This window comes from Gymnogyps californianus, chromosome 13 (genome assembly GCF_018139145.2).
Source record: "Gymnogyps californianus isolate 813 chromosome 13, ASM1813914v2, whole genome shotgun sequence".
Taxonomy (NCBI): domain Eukaryota; kingdom Metazoa; phylum Chordata; class Aves; order Accipitriformes; family Cathartidae; genus Gymnogyps; species Gymnogyps californianus.
In genome coordinates, this window is record NC_059483.1 from 2,942,727 (window position 1) to 2,958,726 (window position 16,000).

At 42.2% G+C, this 16,000-nt stretch overlaps 1 protein-coding gene across 1 annotated transcript in view; it reads right to left on the minus strand.

The window, feature by feature from the left end:
* The window catches only part of LOC127021397 (contactin-4-like), a 323,929-nt gene that overhangs the window by 60,005 nt on the left and 247,924 nt on the right, over nucleotides 1-16,000 (minus strand). The window contains 3 exon segments of the mRNA XM_050904421.1: nucleotides 434-584; nucleotides 4,624-4,753; nucleotides 6,294-6,430. Of these exon segments, the coding sequence (XP_050760378.1) occupies nucleotides 434-584; nucleotides 4,624-4,753; nucleotides 6,294-6,430 (418 nt within the window).

Here is a 16,000-nt window from a genome sequence, read left to right on the forward strand (position 1 = left end):
CCAGTCTGAAAAAGCCATCTCCAAGTCAGGCGTTAGGACTGCCAAATTAATTACTGACCCCAAATAATTCCTGTTTGTGGGACACTGAGTAATTTACCAGAGCAGTGTAATTTGCAGTGGAGGGTTTTATCTCCTGGGAAATTTTTTGGAAAACAATGGCTATTTAGAGCAATGCAGAGGCAAAATATTTGCTTTTTAGAATGTATTTTTATCAGCTTCTTGGCCGGGATGCTTTAGTAGTACACAGAGACCGGGATGAACACAATGGGAATAGAAATCTCACCCCCAGCTCCTTGAGACTGAACACTAGCTGTTTTCACATTTATTTGCAAGTCAATTTTGGGAAGCTATTAATGACAAATTTAGCTTTCACTGCTGAAAGCCCCTGGGTTGGAGCAAGCTAATGAAAGAAATGGTTACTTTAAGACATTACCTCTCATTTTCTCTTAGGATGTCTTTTCCTTTCTTCCACGAATAAGTAGGTTTGGGGGAAGCTTTCGGCTTACACTCAATGATTACTTCACCACCCACTTTAACAAGCGTTAACTTTTTCAAGAGTGTTTTGGAAAAGTCTGGACCAACGGCTGAAAGAAAAAAAAAAAAACGCAATGATTACTTCACCACCCACTTTAACAAGCGTTAACTTTTTCAAGAGTGTTTTGGAAAAGTCTGGACCAACGGCTGAAAGAAAAAAAAAAACCAACAGATCAGAATTCATAATTTTGAACATTACGATATTCCAGGGCTGTTTCTCACCTGCAATTCCTAAATGATCTGACTTTATGAACTATGTGCATGTATGGATGGGGCAAACAGACACCTGAATGCTTCAGCTCTTTACTTGTTTAGAAATGCATGTTCAGCTACAAACCTCAGAAACCAGTAACCTTGGCAGGCAGCAGAAACCCAGTGTCACGCACATCTTACTCGGGGCAGCAGCCCTAACAACTACGCATGCGTGAACTGTATAATGTATTTCCTTTTTTGTATCATAACAGCATGATCAACATTTTGTCGACCATTGCTACGTGCAGAGCAACAGCATACAGGAAAATTGTCACAAACACAGAACCCATATAATTAATCAGAAACGTTAGTATTTCCCAAAAAGTTGACGTTTTTATGCTTTATATTCATAACTGTTGCATAAACTGGGTCTTTTATTTTAATGCTTTAAAGCTGGGAGACTGTGATACAGCCAGGTCCTGAACCAAGCAAAACAAGGCAAGACTTAAGTAGGCACCAGGGTACAAGGTACTCTCGAATCATCTTTTTGAGTCCCTCCAGGGCGCACACTTCTGTTTTGTGAAAACCAGATATTCATTGAAGCAACCACCAACGCCCTGCAGACCGTCTGCAGCCTGGCTGTAAGGCAGGCCGGGGAGGGAGGAGATGGTTTGGCTTCCTTTTCCTGCCTCAAGGGATTTTTCATGATTTATTTGATGGGACCCGATGACAGGCAGAGCTTTGAGGTGGCTGCCTCTAGACTGACTCTGGTAGTGAACTACCCAAAGACGACCAGAAGGTTTTATTTATATCAAGTAGGACAACTAATTTTTTCAATATAGAAAGCTCAAAGCAAACAAGTGAGGCAGCTTAAGGGTTTTATGAACAACTCTTGCCCTGCTCGCTACGTCTTTGCCGACAGGAGCTTGCTTTCTGACAGATCAGTGGCAGCAAACTCTGCCCAGTCCCCTCTAATTCTCTCCACCCTCTTTGCTAGCTGCGTGCCTGCACCCTGCGCCTCCTGCACCATCCCCGTATCCCCCGAGCTTGCAGTATTTTCCTCGACTTACTTTCTTGCTGCACCCTGGGAGGTGAGAGTTTAGATCACTGTGCATTGCATCTGCTTGATGCTCCATAAAATGATCTAAAGCTCACCTGAAGCAGCTGGGAGATAAAAACCTGCCGTGTGATACAGAAGGCAAATTCATTTTTCTTAGGCCATCTCGTCTGCCTCAATTCTTTTGGATATCGTTCCTGCTGCAGAAGAGGTGAATAAAACATAATCCTACACTTACAATAGGATGGGCTTTATGATCGAATAGATCTTGTCTTCCACGTTCATGAATCAGAGTTCACTCATCTCTGAGCTGTCTTGTCTTCTACGTCTAATCATCGATGGCTGACTTCATTTTAGCATAGAGGAAGACATCTATGTTGTTAAAGACTATAAAAGAGCCATCTGAAAACCAACACCGGCTATGTAAAACATTTCAAAATTAAAGGACGCATCCTGAGGACAACTTCCCACCAATGCACTCAGAACCAGATAGATTATTATTTATATTGTATTATCATAATTAATACATTATCACTTCTGGAAATAATTTCTCAAAATTGTCCAAAATTTATGAGCAAAGTAGATTTTTGAATAATCCTGTTATTTCCATCTCTGTAATGAACAGTTTAGACTGGGATTTTTGCAAGTCATTCGCTACTTCCTTCTTGGTCCTGCGTGAGGTAGAGGAGTTGCACGATATGGGTTTTATTCTGTGACGTTCAAAATGTTGTCATCTGACATTTAGAAACTCTGGGCTCAGTTCTCAGCACTACCACAGCTTCCCTGTGCCACTTCAGGGGTAATGCATTTAATTTCTTCACACCTTGTTTGTAAAATGAGGATTTTAATGACTTTTTTTTTACTCTAGGCCCATCCTTCATTTTTAAAATTTCTTTTTTAAACATTTAGCCTGAAAATTCTTTAAGGCGATGACTGCATCTTACTATACATTTTCACAATGCCCAGCACAACAGGATCCTGGTTTTAGCTGAAGACTCCAGGCAATATAATTGGCAACAATAATAGAGAAGAATCACTCTGAGAAAAGCTCTGTCTGTAATTTTCCATTTCTCTTTTTCACTTAAGTTTGCTATAAGTCTCACTTGCTATTAGTGGTGTTTAATCATTTCAAGTGCTTAACTTCAGGACCTTTTAAAATAACCATTTTTATACTCAGAAAGATCTGTTTAAAAGCTAACATTTCTCAGTGAGAGCTCAGAATATTGACCTCCTTTGAAAACTCTAGTGAAAAGGAAAACATGCTGTTTTCTTTAAAAATACGCCAAATTAAATCACAGATCCACAGAAATTAATCTGCAGCACACCATTCTGGTACTTTTCACGTGACATACGGAAGCAAAATTGCATAACCCAAATGAGAAGTCAGCCAAATACAAGTTATCTGGCAGGATTTTACGAGCAGGGTCTCCAAGGTCTTTGCTTTTTGCACAGACACGAGGTCGGCCCCTGGGTGCTGCGGGGCTGCCGGTCAGGGGGAGGCACTGGAGGTACCCACCAACAAGGGACAAGCCTCTGTCTTCTGAGAAGATCTGCCTTCCTCCCAAAGGCTCATTTTTACCAGGTTTTTGAACAGACAGGAAAAGCATCAGTGGGTTTATTTCGATTTCTTTCACGCAGTAACACGTCCAATAAATCTTAGCACTGTGAAGTCTAATTTATTGAGTATTATTGTACTTTTCCTGAACAGCAACACTGACAATCTTTCAAATGAATTTTTCTTCTATGCAGGCATCTATCACTGCTGATAAAAAATGACCGATAATTGAAAATGCCATAATCAGAAAAGACCTCATGCTTTGTTCTTCAGGATAAAGCGGGGAATGATGCTATTGAACATTTGCTTTGAAAACAACTAAACCACTATTTTGTAATCACAAATTCTATTTAACCCTTTGAAACTACATATCTCACCTGACGTACCGGTTTCCAGGCCTGCCACTTGTACAAGAGCAACGTTTGTGAGTGAGGTACAGACTCGCAGGACAGCTGAGGCTGGCGGGGACCTCTGGAGATGGTCCCGTCCCACCCCTGCTCAAGCAGGGGCAGCTACAGCAGGTTGCCCAGGGCCGTGTCCAGTTGGATGTTGAGTATCTCCAAGGACGGAGATGCCACAACCTCTCTGGGCAACCTGTTCTAGCGTTCAACCAACCTCACAGTAAAGAAGTTTTTCTTCTGTTTAAATGGCATTTCCTGTGTTTCAGTTTGTGCCCATCGCCTCTTGTCCTGGCACTGGGCACCACTGAGAAGAGCCTGGCTCTGTAATCTCTGCTCCCTCCCATCAGGTATTTAACCACCTGGATTCACAGGAGCTCCTCCTGATATTAACTGGGACAAGTAGAGTAGGTGTACACGAAACAGGTGGGGCAGAAGTTGTTTTTCTTGGTGAGGGTTTGGGACGGGAGTGTTACGATTGCCATTAAAATGGTGGAAGGTCTATTCAGACAGGTGGTTTTTCAACATTTCCTCAAGAGAGTCAGTCTCTGCAGCCCACGAGCAGGCAGTTATCGTCCAGTATGCTCTGAACCGCAATACTCGGGTTTCTCCATAAACGATTCTAACCAGCAAGAGGTTGAGTGAGCTTGCCAGCTCTCCGTGCTCAGTCACCTGGATGAATACGGGAAGATGGGATGATGTAAAAAAATCTGTTCTCTGTCTATCCACTTTCTCAAGTTTTCATTTCATGCCTTGCTTAAAAACAACAACGTGTCAAAGATCCTCAGTAGCACTTCTGCTTCAGATGCTGAGACTTGGCAAAACCAGCTTGGGTGAAGGCTTTGCCGGTTTTGCAAGGTTTGCAGCATTCAGGAAAGTAAACTTACCTATGACACTCAGTTCTGCACTGGCAAAAATGATGCCGTGTCTGTTTTCCGCTACACACTGATACATGCCGGCATCCGACAGGCTGACGTTCGTTATCGTGAGCGAGCCCTGCTCTAGCTGAACTCTGCCCTGCAGGAAACAGTAAAACAAATAAAAAAGTAAATAAGAAGATCCCTCCTTGGAACATAAATCCAGTGATTGTTGTGCTCTGTTTTATACCACGGTGGACAAAAAAAAGTAGCAGTAATGGGAAAAATTTGCATGCTCCAATCTATTTGTCTGCCAGCTAAATTTATATCAGGTTAGATACTAAATGGTAAAACCAATACAGTAGTTGGTAAATGCAATTTAAATTGGAGGACTTTCCCTTGACTTCTCATTGATTTAATACCCAAACCATTTAGATTAATATCCCTTTCAAGTAGAGAAACTTGAATCAAAAAATGCACTTTTGTTCCATAGTGGCATATCACAGCCAACCGTATTCTTTAAAACATTTAAAACAATGGTATTATGAGTATATATGGCAATGAAGGCTGGTAAGACTGGTTGCCATCTTAGCTAGCACAGACAGAAATACTCAGAATCATCTGCAGTTTACTGAAAACAATATAGATGTTAATAATTTAATGATCCTTTACTTCATATCAGGCACTAACGTGATTTAAGTACACGACCATCTGCTAGTGACCAGCATGAAGCAAGTAAAATTAGTGTGTGGAACAAAAGACCAGGGTATCATTTGTCAGCCTAAGGATATGGAGCTCATGTTATCAATTTTAATAAGTACAGCAAAGTGTTCCCTCCCTCCCCAGGAGTTTCACCGTTTAAAAAAATAGTAATATAAAAAGCTATTGGCTTTCTGCTTGGCCGTAGGGTGGAAATTTAATGTTTGTGCAATCTTTATCAGGGTTTGATCAAATCTGGGCTGTCATATTCTTTCACAATAAGCGAAGGGAAAAAAATGCCGGCTACTGCGAAACCAAAGCTTTGGTGACTTGTTTTAGTTTGTGGTTGTAATGTTGGGGGATCACAGGACTGAGCGATGACCCTCCAGCGAGAGGCTGGGCAGACACGGCGGTGGGAGGGGGTGCGTTTCCCCAGCTCCTGTGCATCACCCTTCTTTGGGCAGCTCTTCGTGTCCCTGGCAATGACAGGCCACGCTCCTGGTCGCCCGCACCGGGACACAGCTCGGCAGGAGGAGTGGGAAACCGTTAAAGATCAGCAGAAATGCTAAGGTTTCATTAGCAGCTGAAGTTCACCTGAACGTCATAAACTAAAAAAAAAAAAAAAAAAAAAAAAATCCAGGGCAATCATTTTCCAGGTGCAGGCTCCATAGTCCCATTCGGCCATTCCCTCTTCTTCACAAGGGTCTCTCCACCCTCAGGTTTGTATCATGGATCCTTCATTTCAGGGAGGACCTCTGAATGTAGAGCTGTGGTGGGTCCTACTTGTCACTAACGGCAGCTTTCCCGAAGCCGTACAGAGGTGCCCACCAGGCATGGCAAGGAATTGCCTACACAGTGCGGGGATTTCAGAGCACCGCCATCCTTTCTATTTCCATTCCAAAAGTAATAAAACACGCAGAGATGAGAAAGCTGGCGGAGCATGAAAGCACTTGCAGAGCCTGTGACCCTCCTCCCCGGCGAAGGGCTCCAGCAGTGCCTACCTGGGGCAGCAGCGGCTCCCCGTCCTTCAGCCAGCGGTACGAGGGCTTCGGTCTCCCGCTCGCTCGGCATTCCCAGACGACGCTTTCCTCTATGGCTGCGCGTGCATCGCTGATTTTCTGAATCCAGTTGGGCTGAGCTGCAATGCAGAAGCAATGAATAAAGCCTTGTGTCTGTAACCAACAGCGTGCTCTCTAGGTGCAAGCAAATGGCCATCTCCTTCTTTATTAGCACATTTAAGAGTTGGATTTAATAACATGCTTAATGATTGCTAAAGATTATTTTTTTTCCCCTGAGTCCAGTTCTGCTTTCTGAAGGTGGCACATGCAAGATCAGAACCTGTTTTCGTTTTATTTTTGATAAAAACACTTAATGAAAAAGAGTAGCTTCAGAAATCCTGACCATCGTACAAAAACAAAGCAACAGTTCAGGTGCTGCCCCAGTGGAATAAATGGCACTGTTAGACCCCTGGCCCTTCAAATAGAGCCATTTTCTTCTTCAGGACCTATATGACTTAGGCTTCAAAGCTCTAAAATTTAGCATCCAACTTCAAAACCTGTAATTTAGAACTACCTCTGCATTGAAATTAAGGTTATTCCAGTAACTTAGGCTTGCATGCTTATAGGCATTACTTCAGGTCCAAATTATCAGTCTTTTCTTAGATTAGGACCATATCTACAAGTACTGCCATAGGAAATCTTCCATGGGCACAAAAAATCTTTGGACTCAATAATTGTATTAATGACATTGAACAAACCTAGAAAGTCCAAAAGCAGATATCGGAGTTACATTTTGGTAGAATTTGGTGAAAACTGGCACTGGCAGTTTTCAGACACTTATGAGATTATATTTTTAGTTGTGTTTCACATGTTTTTATCAGAGTTCGTTATTGGTCGGCTTTTTTTAAAATACAGCGTAAGTTTAGCCAGACTCCCCATGCAAATCAAATTCTGCTAAAATTGCCACGTGTTTTTGGAGACCATACAAAACCTCTGACTTTCTTATAAACCCCATCTGTCTAGATACACCTACAATACTTTTCAGAAAGTCCCATTAACAAAGAGAGTGAGTTCAGATTTTTGTAACGGTCATTTGCCCTGTTTTGACATAAGAAAATCTGAGAGACTTAGCAGGAAGATATTACCAGCAGAGGTCTCCAAGAACCTGGTTAAGATTTTTTTCCCATGTAATCAGATTAAAAAAAAATTAAGATTACTCAAAGACAGGTAACAACTTTATACATCTGCTTTGGATGGGGACAGGGGCCAGAGAAAGGTCTGAAAGGATACATTAAAAAATATCATATCAAAATGGTAAGTTCAACATACAGTTGGTATGATTATGCCTAAAATATTGGTACGTCTACCATGATGTGATGCCGGATATATGCATTCAGAGAACCGAGTGCCTTTTAAAACCGTGTTCAGGCCGTGGCAGATGCGTGCTTAATCCCACACCTACCACACTGCACACTTCTCTTCTCATGGTGCCTACAAAGCACAGAAGCAAGCTGAAGAATTTTGCACAGCATCTTAACTCCGAGGGACTTGCAAAAAAGCAGAGAGGCGAACTGAATGTAATGACAATGCAGAAGCAAAAGAAGTAGCTGAAAAGGAGAGGCAAGCAGTGTTTACTTCTCTGACTGCCCCTCCTGCCCCTGTAATATTTTAAGCTTGTTTATTATTTGTATCTGAAGAGATATGAAAGGGAAAGCTTTTAAATGTAGGAAGATGAAAGTCAATTCTGTCATCTGGAGTCAGAACTTGAACAATTCCATTGAACTGAGACATGCTGCACAACTGCAACGGGTTCAGTGGCTCAAGGACATTTGCAAATTACTCATGAATTTACGTATTTACTATTCTAACAGCATCCAACTCATATTTTTGAAGAGAGTCTTATGACACCCTAGAAGGACCTCGATAAAACCACACAGATCCATTTGCCTTTTTTGCAGTACCGAGTGTTTTACTGATTTCCCACATGAAAACAAAACAATTCAGACAAAACAACTGAAAGTAACCTGTAAAGCAAGAAAACGCATGAAAGGTAAGGTGTGCTCCACAACATGTAAGTGTATGCTATGTAAAAAGAAAGATAACTCTCATGTGAGGAGGAAAAAAAAATTCAGTATTTATCCTTATTTCAGGCAGACTCCCCAAATCAGGAAAATTCTCACCCAATGCAGCAAAAGACTTTACCTGTCCAGTCTTTCTGCCGTACTTTGCAGGTTGCACATCTGAACTCCTGCCCTAAGTAACAGTGCTGAGATTTAAACGCGCGGTGCTGGAAGCGCTGGGAGCTGCCACCCCCGCTATTCATTTCACTCTTGTGCAGCACCCACGAGCCACAGCCTTGCACCGCGCGCCACTCTTCAGCCCCTCCAGTTATTTCAACCGGTTAAGCTTTCTATCCTAAAGCCATTTATGATGCAGACAACTACAGAACAAGCATAATAGGTCAAAAAATAAATCTCGGTGAAAACTGGAGTCCTTTGTTTCACAGGAGCTTCGTTCTCTGCTGCTCTTTGGGAGACTTTTCTAATTAGGTCAACCTCTCCTTTCAACAGTTCATTTCAGAGAATAGCAGGCATGCTCTTGACTTAATCTTGAGTAATACACAAGGGTTGGATCATGCAGCAAATATGTTTGAGCCACCAAATGAGAGTCGCCATAATATAATGAAATTTGACAGCCTCCCATTGGGGATCATACCAAGACGTGGTAATGTGACACAAGATTTCAAGCACGATAATTAAAATAATTCAAATAAGGATATGAAACCAGCTCCACGCTACAACATTTTCTGGTATAGCGACATTATTTGAGATAATGACAAGGTTTAATTTGTGACTAGTAGCAGTGTTCTAGAAAAAGTCCTTCAGATCATTTCAGTGGTGCTGACCAAAGACGAATATGGTCTGGAAATATTTTGGCCCTATTTGGAGTACTTGGATATTACTGGCCTTGGAAATATCCTGGAGGAAAAATCTAGTACTAAAGAAAAAAATTACATGGAAGCTGATAAAGAATTCATCTGAGTTGCAAGAAAAATTCATATGCTAAATCTATAAAGTGGAAGAAAAAGCTTAGACATATAAGCATGACTCTTACATAAGGACAGCTTTAAAGAAAAATATCCCCCTCCTAGGTGATGAGAGCTGTCTGGAATTTGTACTCAGGGGGACAGAAGAAAAATGATGGCAGCAGTTAGAAAAAAACCTGTTTACCTTTGATCACCTTCCAGTCTTCACCAAGGCAAGGCGGGGCATTTTAAACCAGGTGATTAGGAAAGTATGCCCAAATATACTCCTACTTCTCTAAGCCCAAAAAATCCAGAGTGAATCTGTCCTTCATTGTAATAAATTGAAAGACAAAAGTAGGCACTGGAAAGCTGGACCAGAAATCATGTCCTAAAAGGCATTTGAAAATGAAATAACACAGCCGGTGATGATGCACTGCATCAGAAATGAGTAACAAACCCAGAGAATTATGGGAGCAATGTGAGAAATAAACCAGAAGTAAATCTGTAGGACTTTGCAATCGTCTGTGACTTCAAAACAACCAAAAAGACTAAAGCAAATGAGGTACTAATACATATACAGAATCCAATTCTCGGTCGGTGTATATTGATTTCAGTGTTCCTAAGCCAATTTATAGCAGCTGATGACCTAGTGCAGGCTGTGTAATTCATCATTAATGGCAGATGAAAGGCTGAATGACTTGTCCATTACTATATCTATTCTAAGGAGATTGAGACTGAGCCCAGGATCAGAAAAGTCTAAAGACCAGAAAGCCAAGCATAAGAAGAAAAACAGATGGGAAAAATACATGAGTAATTAAAAATAAAGAATGCAGCCAGTGTATAAGGTTTGTGCAGACAAGTGCACGCGTCATCCTGGTCCAAATGGGGATATAGCTTCTGTAAACAAAACCCATATGTCCCTAATTTGTTATCCTTCCCAATGATCACAGGAACGTGAAACCAGACTTCAAGTTATCGCTTCTCCTCTTCTCTTCCTTTCCTCCTCTTAATCCCTTCCTCCTGACCTCTGCTGCCAATTAAGGACTATTTGAAATCTATACAACTCTCAAAGCTGTGCAAATCCTCCACCAAAGTCATTTGCTTGAATGTTGCACCTAAATGATCTCCATTTGTCTGCGTCTTTGGAAAGTTCACCAGATATTGCCACTTGGGCAGGATGTCTCCTTTCTGCCTCTCTGGAAGACTGACCATAATGAACCAGCCTGGGAGTTCTGCTTGGGACTAAAATATTAAATATCAGAGGAAAAAAAACAGAGGAAAAATTGAAGGAGTTAACCTAGCTGATAAAAATACTTAGATTGTCCCTACCTCTTATTTACCTCCTGTTCCACAAGCTATTCTGCACCATTACACGACTTTCTCCCCAGTTACGCCAGGCACCAAAGGACTGTAGGTATTACAGGCACGTTCATAAAGACCAGTGCTCAGGGATTTAGTTATTTTTTATCCCTGACGCTCTAGACTGCAGCTACCCAGGGGATTAAGGGAGGTGCGGGGTGCTCTATGAGTAGCCTTCACACTTCATTTCTCATACCTACTTGTACTTTTGCTTCTCCTGCTGGAGAGCTACTTTTCCAAGCCAAAATTATAATAATTTGAGTACTTTTTTTGAATCTCCTAAAAAAGTTAATTTCTCTATAAGCATGTTTCCAGCAATCCCTTGGAAACAGAAAAGTGGAGGAGAAACATGGCTGTTCTCTGTGCAGAAACTTGCTCTGGATGCAAGACTTCCCTTGGGCAGCAAATTATTCAGAACTCAGAGTTACTCCCTCTTGCACTAAAGTCTGAGAAAATATATATTCCATGTCAAGACATCCTCCCTCCGAGCAGTGATCTTCCCCAGGGCGAGTGTAACCAACTGAGATTGGGCACTGCAAGGATTGCTCCGAAGGCCAACCGCCCCTTTCTGGAAGGACGGATTTGGCTGCCGCCAAGTGTTTAAGTGGTGGTTAACCAAGAGTTAAATTGGCACAATATCCTGAAAGAACACAGGATTTGAGAACTTTAAATAAAATGAACATGAAGATGCTTGAAGGTGAGAAATCAATTGGCAATGTATCTGTGTAACAGGTAGCAAACTGGGTTTTCTAGTGAGGCATGTAAATTATAATTAATAATAATATATACTTGTCCTATTTACGTGAATTTTCTTGTATTTTTATCAGCCCAGAAACTCATTTTATTTCAAGTGGCTTTGAATTTTCAGCGAATCATTTGTGATCTGGGACCTAAACGGAGTAGAGACATAAAACTGTCTGATTTTCACTTATGCAAATTTCCTTTTTAGACCTCTAACCATAATGAAGAGCATAATATGATTTACATTTGAGGTTGTTTTATAGAGTGGCATAAAGTAGCTTTCGCACAAATAAAACACAGGCCCATTGATGAAAGGGGGACTCTTTTCACTGCAAAATTAAGGAGCCGCATAAATTCCTGGTGGGACTTTGATTTGAGAAGTATTTAATCTGAAAAGCGGTCCAGCCAATTAAACGGCTTCTGCTGAATATCTTACAAAATGCTGCAAAGAACTGTAATTAGTTACAAATAAGTCTGTCTCTCTGCTAATGCGGATGCTGCTGCGCTGACACTTTTAGAAACCATTTTAACTGCAATTTTTTCCTCCTCGGCTTGGCTTGCCAGCAAGGTGCTGGGCAGGGAGCTCAGGCGAGAGAGATGCTGGAGGACCCTGGAGCAACACAGGTGATGCTGAGTCAGCACCCGCATCCATGCCGGCCGAAACCGAGCTGTTTCGGTACTTGGATATTTTCCCTCTCTTCCAGGCCATGTAAGATAGTGTTGATCTGACTGGAAAGCCCAATGCCAAATTGCATGATTTTGGTCATAATTCTGGCAGACAAACGTTCCCGGTGGTGGTGCAGCTCCTCAGCCCCAAGCACCCTTGCCTGTCCTGGGGTGCCTGTGCCCAGCCCGGCAGCCCTGCCCGCATGGCAGAGCAGCCTCCCCCCGTGCTGCTTTCTTAGTGCTGTTACTACCAGCCCCATTGAACGTGCTTATGTTTGGATCACCTTAACCGGCAGCTATTTTTCCTGTTTTCTGTTCTTCAGACTATACGTGTCGTTGGGGTGGGGGATATCAAGACATCGTATTGTCTCATCAGACAGAGTCAATATAGGAAAGTGTAAATGCACACTGAAGCAGAGCCCAAGGAGTAAGCACCGGCACAACCATCTCATTTCACACTTTGCATAAAAAAATACACTCATATTTTAAAGAAGTCCAGGAGAGCAATACGATGGTGTGGTGGTATGGAGACCTTGAATGATGGTCAGCGGGGAGAACCCAGGCAAGGCATGTCAGCGGAGCTGTAGAGGGGCACGAGGCTCTCGCCCGTCGCGGGAAAGGCTTTGAGCGCAGGGATGAGCAGCGACAACAACGCCTTATGAGTTCGTTGTGCTTGTGCATCTGCCCGTTGCCTCTCGTCCTATGCTCAGGACAACCTTTGGGTTGCGACTGTCTGTCTGACAAAGGAAGAGCTGACTGAAACGGCATCTAAACTTAACATGAATGAAACAATGTCCACAATGATAATAAATAAGCATCTCCTTGATACTGGTTTTATGAACGAAAAGGCAATTTCTATTTAAATTAGCTAGCTAAGGTAATCTGTTTACTGTACTTCTGCCAAAAAAAAAAATTGTTGGCGTTGCTTTTTGCTCAGCATATAAATCTTAGCCTCGCGGAGGGTTATCAAATTTAAAATTTATGAGCAGGCAGATTAAAAATAGAATCAGGTCAATGGGAGTGCTTCCGAAATGCTGCGGATCAAAACACACAGCCGACGGCGTGGCGGACCCTGGCTGCCGAGTTCAATGGAAAAGGAGGCACTCGAAGCAGAGCCGTCGGCGCAGCCAGCGCCATGGCAGCGACGTGCTCCGGCCGTGCCGACGCCGGCTCACGCCGGGGACCTCACCTGCCTCAGCCCCAGGGATTTAGCTGGCACGGGGTCTGCGGGGAACAAGCCGCAAAGTCAGGAATGCAGCGTGACGCGCATTTATGGCTGCTAAATGAGGGTGGAAAAGAAGAGGTTTTGCAGTTTAATTTGCTAATTCTCAGGAGCTAATTTGAGGTACGTGGTATCTGGTTAGGAATGGCAGACAGAACAAGAGACTTACGGCAAAAAAACAAGTGATATGTCATTCAGAGTTGTAATAGTCAAGGAAACGGGTATAAGTCACTGTAATTGCATTAACATTAACATGTTTTCTATCGTGATGGTCTATCTATCAAGTAGGACATACAGCACTCAAAACAAATGCTTTTGGAGAGCAATAAAACACAGCCTGTTGCAGGGGCTCAAAGCACAGAAAACGGAGGAAGAACAGATCTTGCACGTTTAATTAACCTTTCCTGCTGCAACAAGAATGTCAAACAACTTCAGTGTCACTGATATGCTAACAGAGGAAAAAATAAACATTGATACAAGAATGAAATACAGCAAAAGTCAACCTTCCCTGACAACTTTCAGGAGCACTGAAAGAAGCTGACAACGGAGGCAACGCTGGGTTATCTACAGCGAGCAGGCAAATTTGAATTCCATTTTCTTTCTCTTCTTTTTTTTTTATTTTATACTACGCAAAGAGGTGGATAACCAGGTTTAAAGGAGTCACGCTATTAGAGCCAGATTGTGATCTCCAGGGCACACGTCGTGACAGAGCACGTCACTGCGCGTAGGCGGCATGTCCGACTGCCCTACATCACGTCCTCCAGAGCGTTCCCTTCTCCAGGCACCAGCCCCGACCCACCAAAAGCAACCTGAAAAGCTCTGCCAACATTACAGTTGTATTTCAACGACAACACAACGCTTCGCCGCTTTAAAAAGAAAAATGATTAAGGAAAATGACTTTCAGTTTCAACTATTTGTACAAAATGTTTACAGTAAGTTACTTTCCCCCAAAAAATTTCACTGCCACGTGAAACTCCAAAGCCTAGCTTACAGAAAGCAAGTTTTTTTTAAGAGATCTGTTTTCAGTACTAAATGGCTGCCAAACACAAGCTATCCTTGAAAACTGAATACTTATAAACTAGTAACTCATCACCCTCAAGACAACAAGGACGATATTTTAGTCAATTACCTTCAAAACCAGTAACCAGCAGAGGTGGGAGGCTAACACCTCTCCATAGGGAACTCCTCTGCTCACACGAAGAAAAGCGGATGTAAAGTTAGTTCCCAGCATCGCAAACAGAGAGAGAAGGGGACGCTCCTCTTCCCATAAAAACTCGAGCTTTGCTGAAATGCCATCCTGAGTGTGAAAACCAGCACTAGCCACGGTGGCAGCTTTTGTGTAGGATCTGCAGTCCTCCAGCAATGGGATCCAGACTGGTAAATTCATTATGGTAATTAGATTATAACTTAATATATGCTACGGTGGGAGTATACCAAAGGCTCGATTTACTGCTTTGCAAGGAAGGCAGGTTTGGCCGTGGGTTGAGCAAAACTGTATAACTGATGAGTCTTTTCATTTACTGTCCACATGGGAAAAATCAGGAGAAACATGCATTGTTTGATGAACAGAAAAAGAAATCTTCAAATCTTTTAATTAAAAAAAGAAAAACCAGTTTGAATCAATCCCATATTCTTTCCTTAACAAGAAAGATTTCACTTTGTTCTTTCTATTTCACTCCTTTTTAATGTTTTCTCATTTTATATTTTACTCAATTTTAAAAGGAGAAGTGTTCATTTGAAATGGAAACCCCAAAAGTTGTGATTTCTAAATGAAATGTCTTTTAGAAAGATTTCCAATTTTAAAACATCCCTATATATGCCTTTTTTTAAAAAAAAATTACATTACTCACCGAATTCAATCCAGTTTTGCCAGGAGGCTTAGTTCTCAAACTCTTTTTCTGTGGTAAATTTACTATGAATCAAAAACATTCTTCTCGTCTCTGGAGTTCAACCCAATCTTCCCTGCTGACAGAAGTTGGGCCCTCAGGAGCATTTGGGGGAGAAAACACTGAATTCCTCTCCATGTGTTTGATAAAGAACGACACTCTATTATGCTCCTGAAGATGATAACAGGGCAGCAACAAAATAAAGATTTTCAGGATGGTGGGGAGGTCTCTGCATGCCTGCATGTCAGGTATGTAACCTGCAGCCTTCTCCCCTCCAAAAAATATCAAACAGAAAGTAAGTACCAAACCAACAGCCCATTCGTACCTCTGAAACCCCTCTCTGTGACTCTCGCTCACCTCTACGCAGGTAAATCCACAGTAACTCAGAACAGGTAAAACTTTCCCCCTGCAAGCTTGGTTGATCTCCTAGAAGCATTTCATTTGCTTTGCAAGACGGGGCTGTTTCCAGCAGAAATTTGGGGATGGGCAGGCACTTGTATCAGGATTAGAGGTACTAAAGCATCTTCCACTTAACACAGAAGGCCTATGAAGCTGAAGTTTTACATTTTTATTGTGCCCGGACCAATGGCTCTGATTTCAGTATAAGAAGAGCAGGTGTAGAAAGTCTTTGGGTGAAGAGGACGCTGCCAGCTCCGACAGGGTTAAATCCCAACTTTCCAAGCTGTGCAACCAGTGACCCCTCTTGAAAGCAGTCCTTAATTGGTTATAAGCAATTAACATTTATTAACACAAGCTGGGGCAACACGTACGTAATAAATCCCAAGTTGTAACCAGAGCATGCTCCACCAGA